This window comes from Siniperca chuatsi, linkage group LG4, assembly GCF_020085105.1.
Source record: "Siniperca chuatsi isolate FFG_IHB_CAS linkage group LG4, ASM2008510v1, whole genome shotgun sequence".
Classification (NCBI taxonomy): Eukaryota; Metazoa; Chordata; class Actinopteri; order Centrarchiformes; family Sinipercidae; genus Siniperca; species Siniperca chuatsi.
This window is the reverse complement of record NC_058045.1, coordinates 25,064,479-25,091,347: the sequence shown is the minus strand read 5'-3', so window position 1 is coordinate 25,091,347 and position 26,869 is coordinate 25,064,479. Positions and strand designations below refer to the sequence as shown.

Below are 26,869 nucleotides of genomic sequence, written 5' to 3'. Positions count from 1 at the left end.
AGTGTAGGGTCTTTTAAAGGAAAAAGATTTGAAGTAATGTTCACATTGCTGTTTGTTACCCTCATGATGATCATTGACTGGAAGTCATGTGTTGTTTTGTGTTATGGTTCATTACCCTCACTCTGAGGGCAAAATAGATTACAGCAGAAATGAGAGCAGAAGTCAACTGGACTGACCAGAGTATAACACAGAGCACAGTCAAGGAGAAAAGAATCAGATAATATATAGAGAGAGCAGAAAACAGAGCCATATTTCCTTGAGAGAACCGAACAAAGCAGAACAGAGTTGTATCAGATGCACTTTAGCAGGACTAAATAGGACAATAAAGAGCAGAGCAGTTCAACACAGAACAGTACAGATGAGTGCAGCGCTGGGAGTCACATGAAACTATATATTCCTGCTCCCCCAGCAGCCATGCATCAGCCACGGTTCACAGATCACACACTACCCACAGTCATACGTACACTAGAAAAGATAATCTAACCACCGTTCAAGCCCACAGATTTAGCTCTGAGATGATTTTTTTATAGCTTTTCTCTCTCTTCTGTGTCTCTGTGTGGGGCTGAGAGTGAGCCTGAGGAGAGAGTAGCCCACTTATAGAGAAATAATCTTACTAAATAAAAAAGTGATGCTTCTTATTGTCTCCACAAAGCAGATACTGCAGTATGTAGTCATGCCAGTGGAAGCTGAGGTACAATTTAAAGCTTCCGCGGCAGTGAGGAAAGGTGTGACAATATTATTATAAATGTTCATAATTCAATATTTTGTCCAAAGCACTTTACTACGAGTGTGTACTTGTGCAACATAGTTGACCTTAGTGAAAATCAAAGCATAAACTGTGGTAGTCTTAGTGCTTCGCTGTACCTACTATATAAAGCTGTAAGCAGAATCACTATCATGTGGGCAACAGTTAAATTCTCAATTTTCATGCCACCTCATCTGCTAACACAGCAGTTCTGTCACTCTGATACTTAATTATATGTGGGTTGGTTTCTTACTTAGCTCTGTCTGTCAGTGAAACTAAATTACTGAAGTATTTTAGCTGTGTCACATCGATGATAAGCTGTTGCAAAGGAACTGGTACCTTAGAACTTTGTGCAAACCTAACTTGGTCTCAGCCTTTTAATGAATAATATCAAGGCCACATCTGAAATTTAAAGCTGCATTAATCAGTATTTTATATTTACAATGGATCAAATGACTACGTGTAATGTGAAAGTGGTTGCTTATAGTGATGAAACCTACAAAGAATTATCACCCATTTTTGCAGTTCCCGTCTGCTCTATTGAGCCTTTTAACATCTTTCAGGGCATTGTTTTGGCTTCAGGGCCCGCACATTCACTGTTTGTTGCAGTCTCAGCGCTCTCAGCCTTGTTTCCAGATGCAGCAGGCAGCTGTTTTAAAAAAAGACACTGATAAACCCACTGTATGCTACCTGCCCAGCACTACACAGCAGACAGACAGAAGTTAGCTATTAGCTGGTGAATAAAGTGGAGCATTTAGCTGCAGATATTTTTCTCAGGAGTTTGTGGACACAAAACTAGAGCTAAAAGGAGAGGAAACATCAGTCATGTGTAAATAGCAAATAGGTTTCTATTAGCTATAACAACTTTATAAGGTGATAATATGTCAATGCTGTGTTTACAGCAGGTCTCTTTCGCCTTAACTTTAAACTTTGAACAGTATTCCTAAAAGCCATTTAAATTATGTTTAGTGCATGACATAAATAGCCAAAATGACATTGTTCCTGTGTCAGAGAGACAGCCATACCTTGTAGTCATGACAATGTAATTAATTAATAATGGGTGAGCCGATTGCATGGTTCTGATATTGTGCTGTCTGCCTTACTGACTCACACTTAATGGGTTAGTTAGTTACACCTGTTACACCTGATTGTCGGTGTGCAGAGCAGCAGGAGCAGCGTAGAGCAGTAATGTACTGAGGCCTTTGTGATGGTCATGAAGCTGATAGCAGCACAGCCACTTGGCTAACGGACAGTAACATAGCCATAGCTTCTGGATGGGTGTTTTCCGTCAGCTGTGGGTGGGTGAGCACATAAACACATTCTCTGCCTAATCACTCTTCCCTCTCCACTCATCCCCTTCTTTCCTCCCTCCCTCTCTCTCTCTCTCTCTCTCTCTCTCTCTCTCTCTCTCTCTCTCTCAGGGATCTCTGTGTGGTTGAGTTGGACTGAGTTTGGAGGTGATAGGAGGAGTGAGGTTGAGGTAAATCAGCAGACACACTGCTTTGTTTTCTGTTCTCACATACAGGTGTGGTACATGGAAAAGATCTCTTGATACGATCATTTACATACAGGCACCTAGCAGATCTTTGATTTCACGTGGCACGTTCGTGGATAATAGGGCTGGAAAAGTGTACTGTGTGTTGAGACATTGTCTGGCTGAGTGAACCATTCTAACAACTGAGTTTAAGTCCAGCATTGGAAGCTATATTGTGTTTTGGTGTCTGAAAGTTTAAGCATTATCTGTGTTTATTTTTTCTGTCTGAGATATTGTTCTGAAACCTGCTGTTTCTCACCAGCCAAAGCCATAGTGTTGATATCTGAAACCAAATGTGCTTGGACTGCAGGGTGCTGGATTTGAGGATCTTTAGTTTATCCCTCTCACAGCAGGGGGCATGGGGCAGTAGGTGTTTGTTAGGGTGTGTGTGGGGGGTGGGGGTGGGGCACCTGCAGAAAGGTGCTGACCCATCATGCATTATTGTCAGTAAACTGCTCTGTCAACATGGAAACATGGTTGACCTGCTTGCTTGGGTGACAGGTTGTAAAGGTTTGAGTAACAAATCCTGTTGGTTTCAGATTGAGGCTAACACATTTTTTAATTCATGCCATTGGAGCTCTTGGGCCATTTAACTTTCTCACCCTGCAGCATTGTGTAAAAGACATTCTTCAGTGTTGAGTGCTAAGCTGAGTGACAAATTTGTAGTTGCATGCCAGTACTTTTGAGAAATGTGCTGTCTGCTAAAAACAATAATCCAAACAATTCTTGTCACTATCCAAAGTTTCCAGCTGGAAACATTACAGAATTTGATACATCCTATCAGCTACCTGATCACATTTTTTTCACTCTCTTCCAAATCTGTCTGTTGTGTTAACAGCGTGCCAGCTTCCCTTTTGACTCAGGAGAGAGAGAGAGCTGTTAACACTGAGGCGGGTGTAGCTGTAAGAAACAGGTTACATATTGTCATGTTTGACAGACTAGTTTTACTGGAGTGTATCTCTCTTCCTGGGAAAAGGTGGGTCTGTTTCTACATCCACCAAGCCATGAATGACAAATCAAGGAACACAGACAATGTGATTTAACCTCAGGAGACGATCCTGCCATTCAGTTTAACAGGGATTCTTGATAAATACCTATCTGCATATAATGAAAACAATGACATGATTATTTAGAGAGTAATCCACAACAGCTGGCACTGGTAAACTACTATAGCTGCCATATGGTAATTGCTCTTCAATTTTTTGACTATACAGTAACAGCATACTAATGGAATACTGTTTTTATATTTACATCTTAAATAAACCTCATAACTATGTATTTAATTTACTTATTCTTTCACACAGTTCTGCAAAATCCATTTTATTTGGGTAGCATAGTTGACAAACCTACAGTGGCCCCGAAAGCTCAACGCACTGCAACAAAACACATGCAAATGAGGAAATCTCTACCAGTTTGACCACACATGCACAGCATTTAGAAAAAGACACTGAAAAGTGAGAAAACACTAAACTAACTATAAAAACAGAAAAGACCAAATATTTTTGGTTGTCTTTTCTGTATTTGGTTATATTTTGTGTATTTGTATTTTCTAAATGCTGTGGATATGCTGTCAAATTGATGAATATGTTTTCTTCGTTATCTTTTGTTTTCTCTATTTGCATGTGTTTTCAAGTTAAAGTGCACTGAGCTCTCAAGGCCACCATACAAATCGCCATTAAAAAGCTGTCTTAAGCAAAAGACAAGAAAACAGGACAGTTTGTTGCAACATTTCATTCTCACCTAAAATATGTGGATAAAGAAAGGATCAAAAACATTATGTTAAAGTGAAACATTTTTATCGAAAATATTCCTCTGAAACAGTTCCATTCATTAGGCATTTCATTACCAAGATTTAATCCAAGATCACGAGGAGTTCCAGTGAACCTCGCACACAGACACACCCTCACTGTTGACTCTCTTCTCTCTCTCACTGTCTTTCCCACAGGCACACACACAAACACACACAAACCCATTTCCACACACACAGCTTTTGCACAGATTGTGCAATATGGGAGACAGTGGACAGGATTGTTACAGTTTGTCTTGTCAGCTCTGTGCTGGAACAGAACAGTAATCTCTATATCAGCACCTTTGCATACACACTGTGTCACAATGGAGCACACAGAGTCGAGAAAACCCCACAATTTCCTTGCTCACACACACGCTGTCTTTCTCAAAAACACACACATAGAGACAAAGGCAATGTTGTCCTGTTGAGGTCAACTGTTGTCACAGTGCTGTTGAATGGAATCAGTCTGCCATTGTGTCTCAATGGTGCTGTCACCCTCTGTCTCAACAAGACTAATATGGAGCCATTTATAATTATTAACAATAAAATTGCCAGGCTTTTTTCAAAAACACACATCTGCATCTGTACACACACATACATCATGGGAGCAGACACATGCTTTGACTGAACACTGGGAGAATCGTGACAGCACCAGAGTTGTAATGACAGCATGTTACTGTAAATCCACTGACTATGTTTTATACAGATTGCCAGTGTCAGCCGTCATGGTGAGTTGTGGCTGTGAAAGTTAGTGCTAATGTAGATGAGCATTAGGCTGCTCTGCAGTGGGGTTTATTCTCCCAAGGCGTCATTACATCACTGTCCTTCCCCTTGATTTCTGTCTATTTGTCTGTAAGTCAGCATGGCAGCATGACAGAGGGATGAGAGCCTTGAAGGAGAGATGACAGAGAGGGGATGAGTGCCAGGCAAAGAAGGGATGACAGGAGGGAGGATGGGCGCGGTGAACAGCAGCGATGACGGATGAAAAGTCAATCCTGCTTTGAGGAATAATGTGTGTGTGTTTTGTGAGGCTGTGTGTGTGTGTAATTGCTCCTGGCTATATGTTCACTTTATTCTTGCCTGCAGTGGTGGTTTTCAAAGACACGGATGCATGTATGGGTTACATGCATATGTAGAAAATATAAAAGTAAACACTGATATACAGTATCAGTGAGAAAATCCTCAAAACCTAGCAAATATCCTAACTGAGTTTTGTTTGGTAAAAGTAAAGAGTTTGGACCTCTGTTGGTGACCAGGAGAAATGGCAACAACATCAGTAAAATTGAACTCCTGCTCGTCCCTTTAAGTAATCATTGTGTCAGTGGTATTGATCAATAACCATATCCTCAAATATTTTATGGTCATTTTATTACCTGGAACAATAAAAAAATACTTATTGCCCTTTTAAATAGGAATACCTGCATTAAATCAAATCATAAAGATTGCATCTGCCAATATAAACATCCATGACACATCATTTGATGCAAAATGTAATTATGTTTTTATGTAACCGTTATCGTGGACACCTTTTTCCAGCTGCAGGAAATATCCCATTCCAGATTACTTAGATGTTCTCAGGTTATGAATTTCCCAGTTTCTCAGAGCAAATATCCCCTTGCTGCAGATAGTGTAACTGTTAATAGAGGTTTCCTAGATAGCTTACAGTTATATATTTAACTATGTCAATGCTGAGGTCTCCTTGTACTGGAAATTTTTCATTCTAGAGACTTATATGTGTATTCGTATCTTTGTTTCTAAATATTAGATTCTCAAAGCCCATAGAAAGTTGCCAAGCAAATGAGATGCATTATCCTTATCGGATTAGAGTTGGTTAGAGCATCCACATCTCCTCGGCTGCTTTATTGTGTCTCCATGCGGGACAGGAGTGTGCACAGTGCATCACCAGCTTAGTTTGTGAATTTTTAATACAAACCATTCTCATGTTTCACAGATGTTTCTTAAACACTCTCTAGTGTAAACCCTGCCATTTTTCTGTTTTAAGCGTCAACATTATTTACATACTATACGGTATATAAAAAGACAATGTACAGTAAGTTGCTAACTAAACCAATTTCCTATTTCTTTTTCTTTTTCCACAGAACATCAGAACACCTGAGATCTGATGCTTCCCGCCATTACCATGGAAACGGAGGCCAGTCACATGCTGGAGGCGGCGCTGGAGCAGATGGATGACATCATCGCAGGTAAGCGATACGGAATGGCAGTGTCGTCTTTGTGACATGGAGTTGAAAAAATGTGGTCTTCATTTTGATGCTGGTTGTAGTGTCTGGAGTGAGATGTTGTGGGCGAGTGGACATCACAGGATCTCACATGCTCAAGTCCAACATCCGGTATCATATTGAGTTATCCCAGCAACCGATATCTGTACACAAACTGGCTTCCCTCTGCATCAGAATAACCCTGCTCCAGAGAGCACAGTGCTGTGCAGATAACAGTGTCATTTGGTCAGTCAGTCGGTCAGTGAGTCAAACTGTTCAACAGACCACTTTGGTCTGGTTTGCTGTAAGGAGCAGCACAGCCTCTAGGCGTCACCAGAGAGGCTTGTAGTCTCTAGTATTATACTGTATACTAATGCTGTATACACTATATTTGTTAATATTATGGTTTGGTATCGAGAACCTAATCATTGAGAAATGTGCTTTTCGATACAACTTACTGATTATTGTGTCTTCATCTGATCAGCTCACTGTGGTTCTTTCCTTTACTGACAGAAATATGCTGAAGGACGCCCATAACTGCATGTAGACCCATTTTTACTCACTCAAGAGTTAGTAGTTGCTAGACAGTTGCTAGACCTACACACACACGCACACTCATAAAAAAATATTGCAGTGTTTAGTTTTCACTTTTTGTATTTGTATTTTAACTGCAAGTCTACAGTTTATTATTATTATTATTATTATTATCCTATCTTACTTCTCTGTATATATTATAATATCACAATGTGACAATGTTAACATCTGTTTCCCATGCCAATAAGGCCCAACTGAATGAGAGAGAGAGAGAGAGAGAGAGAGAGAGAGGGTTATTGTGAATTCCTCAAAATTAGAACATTTTCTGTGACTGATAATTACCTCCTGCATCAAGGGTTGTGTCATCTCATCCTCAGAATCAACATTCCAGCATCTCCCGCAAGGCAGAAGTGGGCAAAAGACGGTTCACATGTACCACTGAAGCTCATCAAGTCGCTGCTGTTTGCCCAAAACACGCTGACCTCATCAAGTGCTATTCCGGCTCTCAGTGACCACAAATAGAAATACATTAAGAATCCCATTAGCAGTAATATCAGCCAATCACAAGGAAATTAGAGACACTTATCAACAGAATTTAGATATGTTGGTCATATTGCATTCCATAATCAACTGTTTTTTTCTTTCTGGTTAAGCATCTTTGATATTGGTATTGTTGTTGGTGTGATTGAAATAGTGCTTCCATTTACTGTTTGCAGGAGTAGTGACTGCAAGACTTAGTCCCACTTCTCCCCATTAACCCCTCCCCACATTTCAGAGTGGCCTTTAAAAAAGAGAGCCACAAGCTCAGACAGCTTGAGCAGGCAAAGGCAATCAAAAATAACATACTGCTGATATAGTGGCATCGCCACACTATGTTACTTATGACAAAAGAATATAAGGAATTATGTATAGGCAGGTGGCAGCACTACAGCAAAACAGAGTATATAATAGCTCTGTCCCAGTTCCATACTACTAATTCTAAGCAGGCTTCAAGTATATATCAATGGATACTGGATTTTTGAGGCTTATACCAATATCAATATTTGAGTTTAAAAAATCTAATAACAATATATTGTCAGATATTTATTTTCTTACATAACATAAACAAACAACTAATGTTTGAGTGGTCGGTGGTTGAAAAATATACTTGTCAAACTAGAAAAACATATATGTGGATACCAACATGAAGTATCAGCAACAAGCTAATGTTGGCCAATATTTTTCCCTAGCTGATTTTCTGATTGGACATTTTTACTTTTTTACACAATACATTTTTATTGGACTAGTTTTAAGTATGTAGTGTGTTCACATTGGAAAAATGCCAAAAATAAGTAAAACACTTGATTGTTGAGTATGATGTTGGTGGACGCTATTTACCCACAATACAATGCGCAAAGGACATAGAGGAGCTGCTCACAGCTGCAAAGAAATTTCGATAAGTTGCAGATAGTAGTGAGACAGCTTCAGAAAGTTTTTAGAAAACAAGAAACTAAGTATTAAATCTCTGGGAAAACACCTTTTGTCTTTGTGAGATTTAATTAGTAGTGGCATTCCAAAATCACAGTTTGATTGACATATGATGGCACATGTATTATATAATTTTCTGTACAGAACAATAAAGTACGTTGAAATCTGTACATTAATTGCAAAAACAGTATACTATTAACATTAGTATATAGTACATATTGTATATTAGTATGTAGTATGGAAATTGGATACAGGTTCAGACCTTTTTTATGGCAGACAAATAATAATTAACGATGGCTCGGTAAGTGAGTCAGCATACACAATAGCAATCGTCGTTAATCACATTGATTGCACCTGTTCTTTTCCTGCTGTGATATACAGTATGTAAATGTCAGCTGTGAGAAAGACTTCAGAGCGATTCACAGACCCCATGAAGCACCTCGCCTGCGGAATAGGCCACCGCGACCTGGCCCTGGATAAGCAGCAGAAAATGGATGGATGAAATAAATAAAAAGACAGATGGTGTGCCTAAATTTAAACCATAACATTTTCTCAATCAAACAAAAGTTTTCAAAGTAGCCACCCAGCAGGAGTTCCAGCAGTGGTGTTCAATAACTGGTCTTGACCTTTGACCTCCCTGTGGAACAAATAGTAAAGTACTCACAGTATTATTTCAGAAATGTACAACAGATCTCCATACCTGACACTCTAAAGATCACTTGTGCTCCTATACAGTTGTTTATACCTGTGCCTGAGGTGGTGCTGTAGTTTGTATCTGGACTGAGTTTACGGTGTGTGAATAATGTTTTCCTCTGTGTGCTCTGGCTCAAATACACTGAAGTCTGCATGGATGGATGGAGAGATGAATGGGAGAATGGGTTCTGTTTGTTTCTAGTATATTCATATTGTAAATGCTCATGTTCACTTCCCCTCAACCAGCCTAAAGTTATTTGTTTATATAATGTGCAGTAAATGCAGCAGTGAATTAGTGCAAAATGTCCCACTGTCACTGTTAAAACTCCCTCCTATAAGACTCTTGTTGTGCTTTTTTCCTTCATATAAGATCATACCTGAGTAAATAGCTATATATTTCCTTGGACTATTTAAGATGTACAGTGATACCCACATGGATTAGATGTGATATTTTCCTTTACTTTATTTTACTTACGTACACAAAGACTTAGCTTTCAGTTCATGACTCACTCTCAGGCTCTGTTGTACAGAGATATTCAAGCAAAGGTTGTTTTCATTATGTGCTGTTTATTTATATTGGACTCCATAAACTGTATGGAGGCAATGTAATGTGTGGCTGTTTTTCAGAGTCACAATTATTTGAGTGCATCCAGATGTGTGTGTGTGTGTGTGTGCGCCTTAGAGTGTGTGTGTGTGTGTATGTGTGTGTTGCCAGGGAAATGGTCCAGGTGACACATGGACATTTTGGAAATATTCAGAAGGATGTATGGCTCTGATTAAAATCTGCTTTCCTCGTATTCAAAGTGCCATTCTAGGTCTTGCAAATTGTCTGGTAATACACCTAAGAGATTAGTTTTGTATTGCAGTAACATTTCAGTTTTGAATAATGGTATTAATAATCTTTCTGTGATAAGTAATTATCTCTCCTCTCCTCTTCCACACACTCTCCAGGTTCGAAAGCAGCAGCGGTGGAGTTTTCTAACAGCATGTATGACCTGGGTTCTCCCGGCAGCGCTGGTCCGCTGCAGGTCGTTCAGTTAGCTGAGGACCTCAAACTTGCTTTGGAGCTCCAACCCAACCAGGAGGGGAGAGACAGCCTCAGAGCACAATTACCTACTGAAACAGCACAGGCGCTCATAGACTGGCTACAGACTGGAACTGTGAGTACATCGTGTGCTATGCTTCAAATCAACTTCCATCTTAACATGACATTTTGTCTTATTTGTAGTCTTAAGATAACGTTTGCTTTCTTCAGTGTATTGTTAACAAATCAAATTTCAGACACGTCAACTAGAGATGTCACACTTAATTTATCTGCTTCATATCAAGCTGCATCATAATGTGTCTATGCAGTCATTTCTGAAGTCTTTTTAATGAGCAGTCAAAAAGAATTTGATTCCAGTTTGTGTAACATTATTTCAACATAGTGGACTGTCTGTTCTTTTTTTGCCGTTTTTGTTAAAAACACAAGAAGAAATAGCATCAGTTCAGATTGTAGATCCTGCTCGGTTGCTGTTTTCACTAGTTGTTGCAGATTATGTTCTCACTCTCCGTGAACCACAGTTCTCTTGGAGAAGGGCTAATACTTGAAGTTTCAGGTGCTTTGGTTTGTTTAGTTAGTATTTGAATGGCATTTGTATCACATGCACAAGTCCTGACGCACCTAATCTCGTTATCAATGAAGTTATTGGATAACAATTTCAAAAGTCGATTTATTAAATATGTGATGTTAGCAGAGGTGCTCTTTATTTCAGGTGAGGCAGGGCACGCTGGGAAAACCCTGAAGTCATAGCTTCAGAAACCTAATAAATGCATAATGTTACTCGTGTCCCAAGCAGTATAACGGTGCAGAGAAAACAGCAGAAAATACAGCTTTATAACATATAACTTTAGAGCTGTGTATAATCTTCTTGTATTGGCCAAGACAAAAAAACCAAATAGGCTAGTCCTAGGAGGCTAGTCCCCACAGAGGTGGGGCCTCATTCAGTGGCAGTAATACCTGATAACTTGCTAGCTCTTGTTTCAACAAGACTTACTCGTATCTAGACACTAGGCGTAGCATTAGAAGCATGTTAGCAGAGAAGCACCTGCATTTGGCAGCGCTCAGAGCCCAAAAGTTGTGGGAAAGTTGTTCGTTTTTATATATATATATTTAGTCACAAACCAAAGTATTGGACACATTGAAATTTTTACCTAATGAAAGCACTAAATGAAAATTCAGCAGGTCCCTAAAGTGATTACAGTCCATCCTGAGGGGGACATGAATGTCTGTTCCAAATTTCATGGCAATCCATCCAATAGTTGTTAAGACATTTCACTCAAAGCCACAAATTTTAACTTCTTGGTGGCACTAGAGAAAAAGTCAGGAGATTACCAAAGTCAGTAGGATTCATCCTCTGGGGACCATGAATGTCTGTACAAAATTTAATGGGAATCAATCCAATAGTTGTTGAGACATTTCAGTCTGATAGCAGGGCTAAAAATACAGCTTGCAAACCATTTTAGATTTCTGTGTCAATAGCCAGAGAGTTTATAGAGCTGCTCATTTTAAATTTGTTGGGAAACTCTCACTGTCCTTAGAGATTACACAGCTGGGTTAGAAATTGCACTGTGTGCACAGTGAGCATGTCTCTGTGAATAAAAGTTGTGTTCACTCGCACTCACAACAGGATGGATTGCATGATGATGCACAAGTTATGTTCATTGTGATGTTTTGGAAGTTGCCGGTCTTTGAGAAATGGAGTCAAACATGCAACATGCTAACCAAAAGAACCAGCTGTGTTATGTTGAAAGGCCTCTTTCAGCAGGGAATATTTATGTTTATAGTGCACAATGTTTTTCTTTTTGCTCTTCTTTCGAGGTCAGAGTTATTCATAACACATTAGAAAAGAGAGGCTGGATTCATCAGTTCATTCACCAGTGATCAGAGCAGGAGGCTGGGTTCAGAGTAATTTCATTACTATATTTTTCATGCTTCTGTATGTTTTTGTGAACTCATTTATTTAAATGATGATGCACACCAGGCCTGTATCACCTCAGACATTTAAGTTGATCAAAACCAAACTATTGTAGTTTCATGTCTTCATGTAAGCATATAAACACTACCTAAAGTCTACCATGCTATTGCATGTAAAACGCAGGATAGAGGCCAGTAGAGACTGCCAGTCTCTTAGTGATACTGAGTGTCTGAAAACTAATATAAACAGTGGTAGAGCGTGTAGCTTTAAAGAGGAATGTGAAAAAGTTTAGTGATTTTGGCAGTAAAGAAACAACTCACATGCACTTTCTGTCTGTGATCGTAATCCGTCATCTAGTGTTTTCTCAGTAGAGGGACAGTTACAGTGGGGTCACACAGGGTCAGCTGAAGGGTCAGAGAGAGAGGAGAGGAATTTAGCTGCTGTGCTACAGAACAGCTATTCTCTGCTGCAGTAGGTTGGCGTGTCTCTGTGAGGATGAACTCAGGGCGCATTTGGTCTCTGTCCCAGTCTTTCACCAGCCTCTTCATCTATTCACCTGTTTCATCATCTGTTCTTTCTTTCTTTTTCAGCTGGGCAGGGACAACCCGGATACAATAAAGTTATTCATTAACAACATCACTAAATCTTTTTATGTAAATATGACATATATAGTTTTAAATTCACGTATGTGCTTTCTTCAGTTTCCTATACAGGCATATACATCTGTAAATAACAACTCCACACTTGTTGCTAATCCATACTTCCCACTCTTACGTAAAATAGATTTAAAATATAATATATATATCTTTATATAATAAACTTTATTTATATGGCACCTTTCAAAACAATGTTACAAAGTGCTTTACAAACAAATCAAAACAAATCTGCACCTCCATAAAATAAAAATCCAACAAGTACAGTGAATGAAATACATTAAAATACCCCAAATGCAATTAAATAACATAAAAACAGTAAAATAAACAAATAAAAAATAGTGGAACTGTGTTGTCCTGTTAGTAGTCCAGCTTGGTTGTAGCTACAGAGGCTACATGACTGAGCTCAAAATACATAATGCTGTGCAAAGACTGATTGATTCTGACATGTTTTCATTGTCATCTCCATCATTACTATGACACAGTGTCATTTGCAACTACAGTCACAGTGTTTTCATAGCGAGGGAAGGAGGGAAGGGAACAACGGGAGAGGTTTGGGACGGTTCCATTAGGTTTTCCTGAGAGACACTATTACAACTCGACTATTATCAACTTCCTGCGCTGAGCTGCCTCCCTCACACCCTCTGTCTGTCCTGCGTGACCTCTCAGCCGTTGTAACTTCTCTGTTTGCAACATCCCTCACTATTTTATCTCTCTGTCCCTTTTCCTACACTCTTTTTCACTGCATACTGCTACTCTCCCCTCTCATCGCTACCCTGCATGTTTGGACACCCTCCCTTTACTTTCTGACTCGAGTCTGTTTGTAAATGAGGTACTTAGTGTAGCAGTCAGGCATTCAAGGCTCTGGTAAAAGGATTGGATTGCTCAGAACTGGTAAGGTAAGGTCAGACTGCTCAAACATTGTGAAAGAATTCTAAATGTTTTGGGGTTTTAGTTGTTTTGTAACCTTGTGAGTGAATTTGATGTACTATATTTGCTATGTATTACATAGACAGAAGGTCGTTTTTCTATTTTTTGCAAATGACAAATGTAATGTTTTGAATTTCTGTAAGTCTCCTGTGTGTTTTCTGCAGAATTCACGGACATACAGCGGTTGTTAGATTCAGTTGAGTGAGAATGTTTGTTGCTGTTGCCGAGTGTTGTCCTGCAGAGGCTGCTGTTTTCTGCTCAGAAAGCAGTTTTACACGCTGATTGAGACGGTTGAGGCTGAAAAGGGAAAGTGGATCTTGGATCCTGTTCAGCAGCTTTTTGAGCTCCTACATTGTTTTAACAGCAGATGTCTCACATGTTGCACTCACTGGCCAACCCTCCCTCCCTCTTTTTCTTTCTTTCTTTGTTTCCTACTTTGATTCCTCCAACCCTCCCTCCCTCTTTTTCTTTCTTTCTTTGTTTCCTACTTTGATTCCTCCAACTCTCTCTCCCTCTTTTCTCCCCCTCTCTTATTCACTCCTCCCTTCCTCCATCATGCTGTCCCAATTTGTCTCTCCTAGTTCCGTTTTTTGTGTTGTGATATACAGTACATGCAGTGTAACGTGATGGTGTTGTCGTTATTCATCTATTCACTTACTTTATTTGATATCATATAGAGGAGAGAGGTTCAGTTGATGAAGAAAAAGTGATGTGTTTTAAATCAGTAGTCAACCTGTTGAACGTAATAAACGGTCTGGAGGCCATTAACCATCTTCACTGCCTGTGTTGTTTCCCTTGAAGCAATATTTAATCTTAAGTGAAACTTTTTTAATTATACTAGCAGAACAGCTGTGTCTTTTATAATCTGTAATACTGGAAAAAAATTCAACATTAGCTGCTGATTATACAGTCAAGTCCTTCAAAACGGCAACAATTGCTACTTTAAGTGTTTACTACAGTGTTTCTGTTGCAAATTGTGTTTTTATCCAGTTTTACATTTTTCAAGTAACTGCATGCCTTTATTAGAGAGCTGACAGTAGCGAGATAACAGGAAGTGAGGGGAGAGTTTTTGAGTTGTACAATTTTAAAAAATCTGATTCAGCCCTATCACCAGAAAAAAAATGTCAGTATTGGACAATTCTGCTAAATCCAGGATTACGTTTAGTCAACATTGTTTTACATCCAATGCCAATGTTTTGCAAATTCTCGCTTCCTGCAATATCTGCGCATGGCTACTGCAGTATGGTTAAGGTTAGGGAAAAGTTGGGGTTATGAGGTTAAATAAACTATGGTTAGGGTTACGCAACAAAAACACTTGGTTAAGGTTAGGAAAAGATCATGATTACAGTTAATAAAACTGTAGGGGTTAGGGTTAGCAGCATTGAAAAAGTGCTTTAGGAAAAACTTAACAGCAACATTGCTTTCCAGAAACAATGTCTCTGTTACCATGGATAATCCACAATCCTCTTTGTCAACAGTTTCCAAAGGGACTATTTCTTCAGGGAAAGCAGTTCCAGTGAAAATTGTTGGCCTGTGAATTTCAATAGCAGATGAACAAAAGTCTGGCAGATTATCAAGGCAGCTAATATGTAAGGTTGGCTGCTCCCTCTAGTCCTCATCCTGTCCACCTTCTCCCCCTTCCTGCTCCTCCCTGCTGACCTAGAGGAATAGGATCAAAGACACTCGTACTCAGCAATTAGTCTGCACCCTGTGGGCTTCTCTCCAAGGGATAGTCCATGGTGAAACACACTCAAACTCACAGATGCACACGTGTAAACACAGGAAGCATCATAAGTGTATTATTGGCAGGAAGTTGTGATACCCTGTGACTGCTGCTCATTACTGCTGACCCAGAAACGTTAGCATGTCTTCAGATGATGTTCCTGTGTCTTTGACTGAGTTTCCCAAACCTAGTCAAAGAGAATGTTTGTGTTCAGCACCAGCTAGTTGACATGTTTTTTTCGTACTAGCACTGAGGGTCAGAAAAGTGGGACAATTTTAAATCTTACACATGGTTGCTTTTATCAGTGTTTTTATATATCATGCTACTCATCTAATTTTCAGGTCAAAAGTTAGTTAGGCTAGCACTCAAAACTTTTATCACTTGGTAGTCACTAACTTCATCTGCTGCCGATGGAGATGGGCAGGTAGTGAACATTTTTTTGGTGAAAACAGCTGCCTGCCGCATTTAGAAACAAGGCTGATGAGAACGGCTAGAGTGAACCAAAACAGTAAAGTTGCTGACACTAAATCCAAACGCTTTTTAGTGTCTTCCAGCTACGTAGAGCTGAGGGGAACTGCAGAGTTGAGTGATAATTCTTTGTAGCTGCATCACTATGAGTGCGTATGCAGATGTGTTCATGTGCACTCGATGCTCTTATAGGCATGTACATTCCATGTGCAGTGGTGTAGCCTGGGATGGCACGGGCCACCCCATTATCGTAAACTACGATTGGCTATCTGCCCAGGTAGAGGTGGGACCTTAGTTCAAACGAACTGTTTGACGAGTAAACCGGACTTTAATTTTATAGGTGCAAAGTCTATTTATCTGTTGTTTAAATTTTAAACACAGGAATGTAAGAAACTGTAATGTAGTACTGTAATGTTAGTAATTAAAGTAGATACAGTATGAGTAGTGGAGATAGATACGGTAGATTAATGCTATTCCAACGTGTGTGTGCGCATGCAAGTACTTCATACCACCCCTGCGTAAGTCAGTGCCCCGCTTGGGCCACCCCAGTCAAAAAAGTCTGGACAGGCCAGTGTCCATCCACATACTCATAAATTTTGGGCATCGCCAAGCGTCCATGCGCTGCCCAAAATTTACCTTTGTTCACACGACCAGATGACGAAATGTACGTCACAGAGACCTTTGCAGCTCGCCATGTTAAAAGTATAATTTGGACTCATCAGAGGTACAGAACAAAACAACAAACACAACACAAAATGATTTTCTTATTTTCAAACACACACACACACACACACACACACACCAATGCACGTGAACTCATGAAACTGAAAGACTTTGAATACTGAAGACACTTTGAATAGCCCATTCTCTCGAGTTAAAATATTCTTCATTGAGTTTGTGTGTGTGTGTGTGTGTGTGTGTGTGTGTGTGTTTGTCAATCAGACAAATGGCTGACATTGTTTTGGTGAACAGTTTTTTTTAAATACACAGGAAATGGAAACCTGAGCTAATGGGTTTAAACAAGAGAGAGAAAGAGGGAGAGTCTCTCACTTGTGCAGACGGTGTTTTGAAGTCTCCCGGCACTGTGGCTGTAACTTAATTAAAAGAGAGCACAAGCGAGGGGGAGAGATCTGGCATGGTTTGTGTTTGTGCTGACATTACAGCCTGTTGCTGCTTTGTTCGCGTGTCTGACATCAGATGCTGCTGGTTGTGAGGAGAGAGAGAGAGAGAGAGAGAGAGAGAGAGAGAGAGAGAGAGGAGACTCAGACACAAACAGATGACAGAGAAAGAAGAAAAAGGCCCCCACCCCCCCACCCCTTTCTGGGCTTGGCCATTTGGCTGTCAGATGGACCTCAGCAGGGAGAGAGAAGAAAAGAGGGGGGCGCGACTGAGAAGTAAAGAAAGGAAGAAAGAAGAGAGAGAGTAGGGGAAAGTGGAGTGACTAGAGGTCAAAGAAGAGAAGAGAAGAAAAATGCAACTCCTCCAACAAGAACAGGGAAAAAGAGGAAGTTGTGGAGGAGGCAGCGAGAGTCCGATGAAAATGAGGGAACATAAAGCGGGGAGAAAGTAGGAAAAGAGAAAAATAGTGCTACTAAAGAAAAGAGAGAAGTACTGTAGGAGGAGGGGACGAAACAGGGGGAGTTGTCCCACTCAGAAGGGAGAGATCGTAAAACGCCCTCCTCCACAGCTGTGAACATTGCAGCCACACACACACACACACACACACACACATTCACACACACTTCCATGACAGTGCTCGCATGCTACAGCAGTCTGCAAACTCAAGAATCCACTCTTACTTTGTCCGGTCTGCGGACTGTGCTTACACATTCACACACACACAGTCCGATAGAGTTGGACAGAAACACAGTGGAAATAGGCAGGGCAGCAATGGGCTGGGAGCATGGAGACTCCCATTGACTTCTACAGGCACTTCTCCTGGCTCAAAAAGGTGAGCGCTGAGGTTTCATTAGACTTTTCCATGTTTCTTTTTTCCGTTTTTCCTTGTGTCACATTCCTTCCGTTAAATTGATGCCTTGAAGGAGTTTCCAGCATTTTCTTTGGAAAAGAGAGAAGACCCATGCTTATAAGGAAAAGAAAAAGGAGAAGCTCCTCTGTCCCTGTGAGATAATTATCGTTCCAGCTCAGATGCATGTTATTGTCCTGTTCTCATTGTGTTATTTCCCAGCGACAGACTGTTTTCTGATGTAATTTCCTTTAGCTCAAGAGCTGAGCTGCATCCTCAACTTGTTGTGGTGTTGTTAGGGCGTGTGTGTGTGTGTGTGTGTGTGTGTGTGTGTGTGTGTGTGTGTGTGTGTGTGTGTGTGGAGGCACGCATCACAAGGACTGTGTTATCAGATTAGAAGCATTATCCATCAGCTGATTGTTGTTGACAAAGCAGTGCCTGATAGTGCTGGATTCAATCAGAGAGAGACTTTGCCATGTGAGATCTGTGCTGTTGTTAAGACATGAAGTTTCAGGAATAAGAGTCTTGAGTGTGGGCTGTGGTTTTGTGTTGTCTGGAGTCATATAAGCGGATTATTGTAGATATATATCAGTGCCATGTCATTTTGTCAGATGCCTTTACATTGGGTGTTATAGGGTGACCTTTAAACTGTCCTTCACAGACCACTGAAAGGGATACCATACTTTGAAACAACTGTTTAGGCCATAAGCAAATCCCACACAGAGAAGTGTGTAAAAAAATATGAAAGTGATTTTGTTTAAAAAAACTGGATTGACTCTGAGCTCCAAATCTGATTCTTCAAAAAAATTATGTTGTTTTCCTAAAGAGCACCAGCTTTGTAGTGCTCATATCAACTTGATGCTTCTCTGTGTTACTTATCCTATGAATTTACACAATAAATGTTCACCTAAGTACAAAAAGCTGGTCAGCTGCAAACCTGTTACAATTACTGCAGGTGGCACTCTTTGTCTCTTTAATTGGCTTTTTCAGTTGGTAATATAAAAAAATGTACATCCACATTGGACCTTATTACATTTTGCCTCAGTCATGTCATGCTGCATTCTGGGTACTTTTTACTCTGCTGATCTCTGTTTATCTGATATCAAATCAATCAAGCCTGCAAAGCTGATACCCTATTTCCAGCACATTCTACTCTATTTCTGTTTTAATATACTGACACAGCAGATTAACAGATCGACTGAAGTTGATTACTGACATTATTTTTCCTATAGCTGTCATTCCTATTATTATTCATTCATTAATATTAACACTACAATTACATTTCTACTATTTTGATAATTCTAGGTTGTATTTGCATTGTGCCCCCCCTTTCCCAAAACCTCTCTCTCTCTCTCTCTCTCTCTCTCTCTCTCTCTCTCTCTCTCGCTCTCAAAACCTAACATGGCAGCGGCGGATTGCCGCCCACCATTGAGTCTGGTTCTGTCCAAGGTTTCTGCCTCTTAAAGGAAGTTTTTTCTTGCCACTGTCGCCAAGTACTTCCTCATGGTGGGATTTGTTGGGTCTCTGTAAATAATATTATAAAGAGTACGGTCTAGACCTGCTCTATAGGAAAAGTGCAGTGAGATAACTTCTGTTATGAATTGGCGCTATATAAATAAAATTGAAATGAATTAAGACATGTTTGAGTCTGAAGTCTTTTAGGGTAGGGATCTGCTTTCAGTGTATGGACTTAGCTTTCTCTGACTTAAAATATGTTTGTGAAAGATGTCACACGTCAGTTTCTGGACAATTTCTTCAAACTGCCACAGTGACGCAGTGGCAGTTCAGATCAAGTGGAAGAGAATGTGTAAAAACTTGGTCTGCATGCCTCCAAGTTCTCCTGCTCAGTATATCATTGTTCATCCTTAATCTGTAAGATATATTTTGTCATGTGATACTTGAAAACTGAAATGTCCCTGTGTGTGCGTGCGTGTGTGTGTGCACACATGCATAAACCTGTGCTAATTTGTTGCTACTGTAGGCTTATGTGCCTGTATGTGGCAGCTCCAGTTACAGTATATGTAAGTACTGTATTGTATATTTACAGTAAAGTGACTGTTATATAGTTATATATGCTGTCCTACACGTTGACTGTATGTCATGTGGAGTCCCACCCACGCCACTCTATGATACAATTTGATGTGATAGCACTTAAAATGAATACTGTTACCAAACCTTTACTTTGCTAATGGGTAACAAAATTCCAAACAGATTCCAATCTGCAACAAATACAAGTACAAATCCAGACACGCCAAACCTGTTCTTTATCTCTTCAGGGAAATTGCTTTTTACAGCTGGTTAGCTGTAAAAACAGTGTGTGAGTGCAGTGGTTTCACCTTTTTTTCCTATCGAAGAGAAGGCGCAGTTATTGCATTAACATGCCACACCAACCACCAGCCCCTGCACAGAAACTATCATGTTTATCCTGTGGTTTTACAACAGTTTGCTGCACAGTAAACAGCAGTTTTTATCTGTGTGTCTCACTGTGTGTAGTATGATTAAGTGTGTTTAGAGCATGTTTAACACTATCAAGAAAAATACAAACACTTAAATCTAAACGGAGATCTGCAGATACAGTAAATGAAAAATCATCCCGAATGCCACCAACTCACCTTCAAATTCATATTCCATACTTACTGGGTTTGTTGATTGTTAAGCTGTGCAGACATAAAATTGAATTGGACCAGCTTTTAAATTAGATTTAGAGACACAGTGATGTGACTAGAGAGACTGCCTAAGCTAATGTGTTACACATGCTCCAGGACCAAATCAAATCAACACTCATCACTGAATTTAAGAAAATGTTGTTTCTTTCCACAGAAAGAGTTAGGTTTTGGATGCAGAGAAATTGTATGACTGTAGACAATATTGTCCTAACAAAGTTCCCACCCTTTTAAATAGGTTAGAGGGTTTAAGTAAAAGTAAAAACAGGCTTTGTGGCAGCTCCAGTTACAGTATATATTGTAAGTACTGTAGTGTATATTTACAGTAAAGTGCCTGTTATATAAAGCTTTTTTGTGAATCATTAAAAGTAGGTGCTGTCCTACATGTTGTCATGCATTCATAGACAGTGGGATCATTTATGGGACTGTAAGTCATTCGCAGTCCCACCCACTCCACTGGCCAGAGCTTTTAGTTTAAAAACCCCAAACACTGCACAGCTTTCAAAAGACATACAAATCTCTTAATGCAGATGGCTTCACTTAAAATACATTGTTACTACAGAGTTGTATACCTTCAACTATTGCCACTTCTCTTCCATTCTAAGAAAGTACATACAACAAGAAAGTGTGCTTGTTTTTAAACTCCATCAGTCTTGGAAAAACATCCACAAAAGTGCTAATGTGAGGAACCAAACTCTGCCCTCAAATCCTTGATCTCTCTCCCTCGCTGTCTCCTTCCCTCCATACCCACACAATCCACCAGGCGATGACAGACAGATAGAACCAGACTGGCCTGGTTTCCTTTATCAGCTCCTTCAAGTGCTGTGTCACTGAAATGGCCCTGCCTCTCTGCACTCCGATGGGAATATCTATGATTACAACATATTTCAAATACTTCCTGACTTCTCCCACTGGAGCGACAAACCAAAAGGCATACTGTAACAGTATTGCAAACATAAATATTAGGAGTTAAGGGAGTTAAGTTCAAAAAGTCTTTTCACACTGCCCTTTTTGGTACCTTTGGTGGCAGTTGATCCAAACACAGCTTCAGTAAAGCGCTGAGTATCATTTCACTCTCTTTTGATCTCACACTTTCTCCCCCCCCCCCTTCTGCTCCCTTGTCTCTGTTTAGTTTACAGTATGTTAATAGGTTTAATGTGTCCATATGGTCAGCGTCAGGTGGCCCAGTCTCCATACATCCTCTGAACTCACTGACCTCAGCTGCAGACAGATCATCAAGGATTGCATGCTGATTTTAGGGTCATTTGTCTGTGTTCTTAGACAGTTGTATGGCTAACTCTCAATATGTTTTACATTGTGTGCACTGTGTGGAGGCTAACAAGCTAAAGTTGTCGTCTTGTTATCTTCTCATGTGTGCTCTATGCCTTTTCTTCTAAAATGTAATATGGTCATGAAAATGTTACCAGGGTGCTAACCGTTGCGCTCCTTATTTTTGGTTAGCACTGTTGGTGGTCTAGTACTTAAAGCTTATTCTACAATTTCTACAGTTACTGTTCTGTACTTAGCATCAGATACGGGTTTCAGATGAAATGCAGATGTTTACATTCTCCTCTTCAAAACTGGGTCATCGTCATGATAGCAGGAAGGGCCACTTACAAGCAACTACATCTAAACTGAGCACATATTTGTTGTGTGTTTTGGCCATAGTTGAAACAACTGAGCATGGACTGTAGACACAGATGAATGTATAACACATTCAAGTATTGATTACTACAAACAAGTAATGGTTGAGGTGATTTGTAGCTGCCATTTCACACCAGCTTTATTGTTAATACTAGTATTTCTTTAAATCTGTGTGCCCCATAAATCCTGCCACCAGTGCTTTTGGCCTGTCTGTATGGCTAGCTTGTTATCAAACAACTGCTTAATTATACACTCAGCAGACACGGAGCAACATTAGCATTCATTTGGAGTCGTGTGTTTATGGTCACCTGATGAATATAAGCCAAAAATTCACTCTTTTTTCAGTTCTGTTTTGGTCTCCACCAACTTCTCAGGGAAATATCTGGCTCTTTATCTGCTAAATGCTCCACTATGTTCAACAGCTAGTCATTAACTTTGTCTGTCTGCTGTTTAACTCTGGGCAGATGTGCACAGTGGGTTTATCAGAACTTTCTTGCTGAAAACTGCTGCCTGTGGCTGAGAGAAACAAAACAGTAAATTTGCGGGCCGTAAAACCAATGAGCTAAAACGCTCTGTAGAGCTGAGGGGAACTGCAGAGTTGGGTTACAATTCTCTGTGGGTTTGTCACTATGAGCGACAACTTTCACAATATACTGTACATAGTCATTTGATCCATAGCTAATATGAAAATATTGATTAATGCAGCTTTAAATGTCAGTGATTCAGTCTTGAAATGATTCATTAAAAGGCTGAGAATCTGATTAGGATGATAAAATATGTAGCATACTGCATTTAACAGCTGCTTATCAGTTCTTCTTATAACATGTAGGGGGAAAAACCCCTATGATACAGTTTGAGCTGATAGCACTTAAGTTTAAAGGACAGAAATTTCTTAAAGCAAAAGGGCAGCTACCACCAGCCTTAAGAAGCTGAGAGAAGCATGAACCATCATTTTATCCTGTCCAGGCTTCATAGCTGGATAATAATGTTTTTTTCTTTCTCAGTTTCTCAGTTAACAGCAGCAGCAGGCTGAGGAGTCAAGGAGTCAGCAGTCCTGGACACAGACACTCAAAGACAGGATAATCTGACTCTTTAAAGGGAAATGGAAACTGTACTGACTACATCATTTAAGCCTTGCATCATTTAAAATAGTTCTGCTTGATTTTCATTTTTACTTCCTGATTTGCGGAACACATAATTCTGCCATAACCTAAATAACTAGGGACTTCAAAACTGAACTTCTGACCAAATGGAAAGATCTTGTTCACAGTGTTTGCGTAAATACATATTACAAAGCATTTCTGTTTCTAGACAGAGCCTGACACAGCTTTTTCTCCCACTTGGCTGTGTAGCTGCTAAAAAAAAAAACCCAGATCTGCTTATTTAAGCCATGTTAGCCTCAGAGATGGGAAAGGTTTGGTCCTGTGAAAATCATAACACTTCAGAAAATTTTTTGCCATTTATTGCTGTGCTAATTCTGGATAAATGGGAGTCAGATAAGTCAGATGATCATTCATAACTTTCATCATGTGCTTTCTGAAAAATCTGTATTTGAACAGCAACAGCTCTGTCAGCTCCTTGTGCAGGAGTCAGTCAGCAGTTTAGCTCAGACCAATTCTGTACGTGAAGCAGGGAGAGGGATCCCTCCTCTGTAGCTCTCCCTGAGGTTTCTTCCATTATTCCCCGTTAAATGTTTTTTTTTTTGGTAGGGGGGTTCCTTATCTGAATCGAGGGTCTATGTCGTGTGCTGTACAGATTGTGAAGGCCCTTGAGGCACATTTGTGATCCTGAGCTATATAAATAATATTTGACATGACTTGACTTGAAGCAGGCCTCAGTGGATCAACATACCATTAATGCACTGCATAAATCTCTAGTGCTCTCACTCTTATGCCATTACAGTAGCTGTAACAAGATATTCCCTTTATCTTCCGTAGTATGTGTGATTCACCTGACAGACTTCCTCCAACAGCCACAGGTCAGAAAAGTTTACACGAAAATGAACAAGATATCATTCAATTGTTGTCTGAAGTTCCAGACACCAAATACAGTCCCTTTAAAAAGTATTCACCCCCCCTTGGAAGTTTTCATGTTTTAATGTTCTACAACCTGGCATTAGTATTTAATTTTAAATTCATTCTCAAGTTTAAGTGAAGTGATCTAAATTATTTACATAAATGATAAAATACTTAATACATGTTTGTATAAATTTTCACTCCCTTTAATAGAACACACCTAACTCATCACTGGTACAGCCGTTCAGTTTTAGAAGTCACGTAATTAGTTAAATGGAGTTAAATGTCGTGGGGTTATTGTATCTGGCAGGACAATGATCCCGAAGTCCAGGGCCCTGTTCTTCAAACATGGCTTAACTAATCCAGGCTAACATGATGTTAGCCAGCAAAAATAATCCTCTCCGTTCTAGGACGGTGTAGTCCCTCATTCGTCCAGGAGTGTTCTATCGTAGAAAAGGTTTCAGTCGTAGTCATCTGGACACTGTTTTCAGAATCAAGACGTTTCGGCTCCCATCAGGAAGTCATCCTCTTCGTTCTAATCCAGCTGATTTGGGTCTACAAACACAAAGAATCAATCTTATTTCATTAATCTAGCTATAATTATTGAAGCTAACTCATATTTAATTAGAATTAGTTAATTGTTTCAATCCAATTGAAAAGGACTTACGTGTACTTCTGATGCAATATTTCATACATTTTAGTGTTTAAGAGAGAAGTCCACATTAAAATGTCCTAATTAATTAACATTTCTGTCTGGTTCCATTGGTCTAATAACAGTGGAAACTTTCATTTTGATGTGTATATATATATATATATATATATATATATATATATATATATATATATATATATATTTTGCTCATCATAACCCAAACTAAATTTGGACTGGCTCTTTTTTTGCAGATTTAATTTTATTCAGTAACCTATTTTATTTATTTATTTTATTATTAATTATAAAAGATATTCAATTATTATCTAAAGCTTAAGACAACAAATACAGTCACTATAAAAAGCATTCATAAAAAGTTACTCTTCTGGTGAAAATGTTTATGTTTTCTCAAACTTTTACATGTTTGCATTTAAAACCATAACTGTATAAAAAAATGTTCTTGTCCATACTAAGAGGAGTCATTTGTATCTGAAAATGAGTTCAATTTTGGGTTTCAACCTGAAAAATCATGATCCAGCCAACTGTGAACAAGCATACGCTTTTGCAGGTTTTAGCTTAAGGACTTGTTCTGACAAAATGTAGGTTAACTAGAGCTGTTGTTTCAAATCAAGCTAACTCAGTCATCCATGTATGGAGAACAAGGCCCAGCGGAAAATAGTGATGCTCAGTAGTTTTACCTAATTTTTGTTTTTCTGTGCCTTTTATCCAGGTGAACCTGTGTTCTCCAGCCAACAATGAAACCTACCAAGAACGACTGCTCCGCCTAGAGGGAGACAAGGAGTCTCTGGTGCTACAGGTCAGGACTGTGTGTTTGTGTGTGTGTGTGTGTGTGTGTGTGTGTGTGTGTGTGTGTGTGTGTTTGTATGTGTTTATATAACTGGAAGAGCGACTGCACAACCAGTAAGTTACAGTTTGTTTTCAATTTGTTCTGAGACTGTTCATGCTCATTTCAGCATTAGTTTCACTGAACTTTAAAAATAATCACTTGCTATAAAGTGACTCTTTAAAAAAATACATTCTGTGGCATCCTCGTGGCCTCGTGGTCTAAAATGCATACCACGAAATCACAAAAGTCCCTCATTCGATTCCAGCTGGGAACTTGTGTTGCATGTCACCCCCTTGCTCTCTTCCTACGTTTCCTGTAAATCTCTACTGTCATCTGACAAAATAAAGGCAAAAAATGCCAAAAACATATCATTCTGCATCTGCATTTGATTGGGTGGGACTATCGTATCCTCCTTCTTTTATACTTTTTATTACTTTTAAAGAATTTGTAAAAAAAAAAAAAAAAATAAATAAGTTAGTTCAGTTGTGTTTATTTTGACATCATTATTTGAATCCCCGTTATGAGTAAATAAGCCAGGGATTTGTCTGGATGGATTGGTGCCACACTGGAAAAACATCTTAGTTTCAAGTCTGTAATCCTGGTTCTGTAGTTATTTCATAACAAAACATGCCCTGACACTTTCAGACCGTCTGAGCATGTGTTTACTGGCGACCTCTATGGTAACTATCAACATCAGCTCTACCATAGTAAAGCAGAAGATTATATATCTGTGCACTACATGATGTCAACAGGCTCTCTATGCTCTTAGATCACTTTAATAGCTGGTTCATACAGCTGTGATCTCCACAATCTGCCTTCACATTCCTCCTTCTTAAATCACAGTTTTCAAACTGCTCCTGCGGCTCTCTTCACCTGTGTGTATGTGTGTGTTTGTTTTGTATTCTGGGTAAGCTTATGTGAGTGGATCTTTTTTTAATGATGAGTTAAAGTGCACCACCCGTCTGGACGGCTCTGGTTTATAAAGTTGTTCATAAAGTCCATATCTCATTTCTCACTACCACAACTCACACACACCTACTTGTTACACATTACTCATCTGAGACCGGCAGTGATTGGTTGATATGCAAGGTGACTGGGTCTTATTTTTCTTGACAGCAGATTTAACTGGCTGTTGACAGGTTGTCTGCTTCAAGGTTATTTGCTTTACTTTCTCTTCACCTGCCTCTCCTTCAGTGTGTCTGTTTTAGCATATACACACTCTGAGTTTAGTAACTAACTTCCCTGTAGCCCAGTAGGGAACTTTCGCCTCCATTTGTGTGTGTGTGTGTGTGTGTGTGACTCAGCAGCGGAGCACAAAGAGGTAAGAGACTTTCCCTTCAACATTAAAAGTTTGATTATACATTACATTTGTC

General features: G+C 39.5%; 1 protein-coding gene across 14 annotated transcripts in view; it reads left to right on the top strand.

Annotated features, from left to right (window-relative positions):
• The window catches only part of ppfibp2b (PPFIA binding protein 2b), an 86,878-nt gene that overhangs the window by 17,191 nt on the left and 42,818 nt on the right, over positions 1–26,869 (top strand). For 9 of the 14 annotated variants that reach the window (XM_044194875.1, XM_044194867.1, XM_044194862.1 and 6 more), the window contains exons 2-4: positions 6,168–6,272; positions 9,933–10,141; positions 25,380–25,466. In XM_044194875.1, the coding sequence (XP_044050810.1) occupies positions 6,191–6,272; positions 9,933–10,141; positions 25,380–25,466 (378 nt within the window). In that variant the 5' untranslated portion in view covers positions 6,168–6,190. Of the gene's footprint in view, positions 1–2,166; positions 2,226–6,167; positions 6,273–7,198; positions 8,811–9,932; positions 10,142–16,306; positions 17,664–25,379; positions 25,467–26,869 lie in introns of those variants that run through there. The other 5 variants (XM_044194861.1, XM_044194864.1, XM_044194868.1 and 2 more) reach the window with 5 other exon arrangements.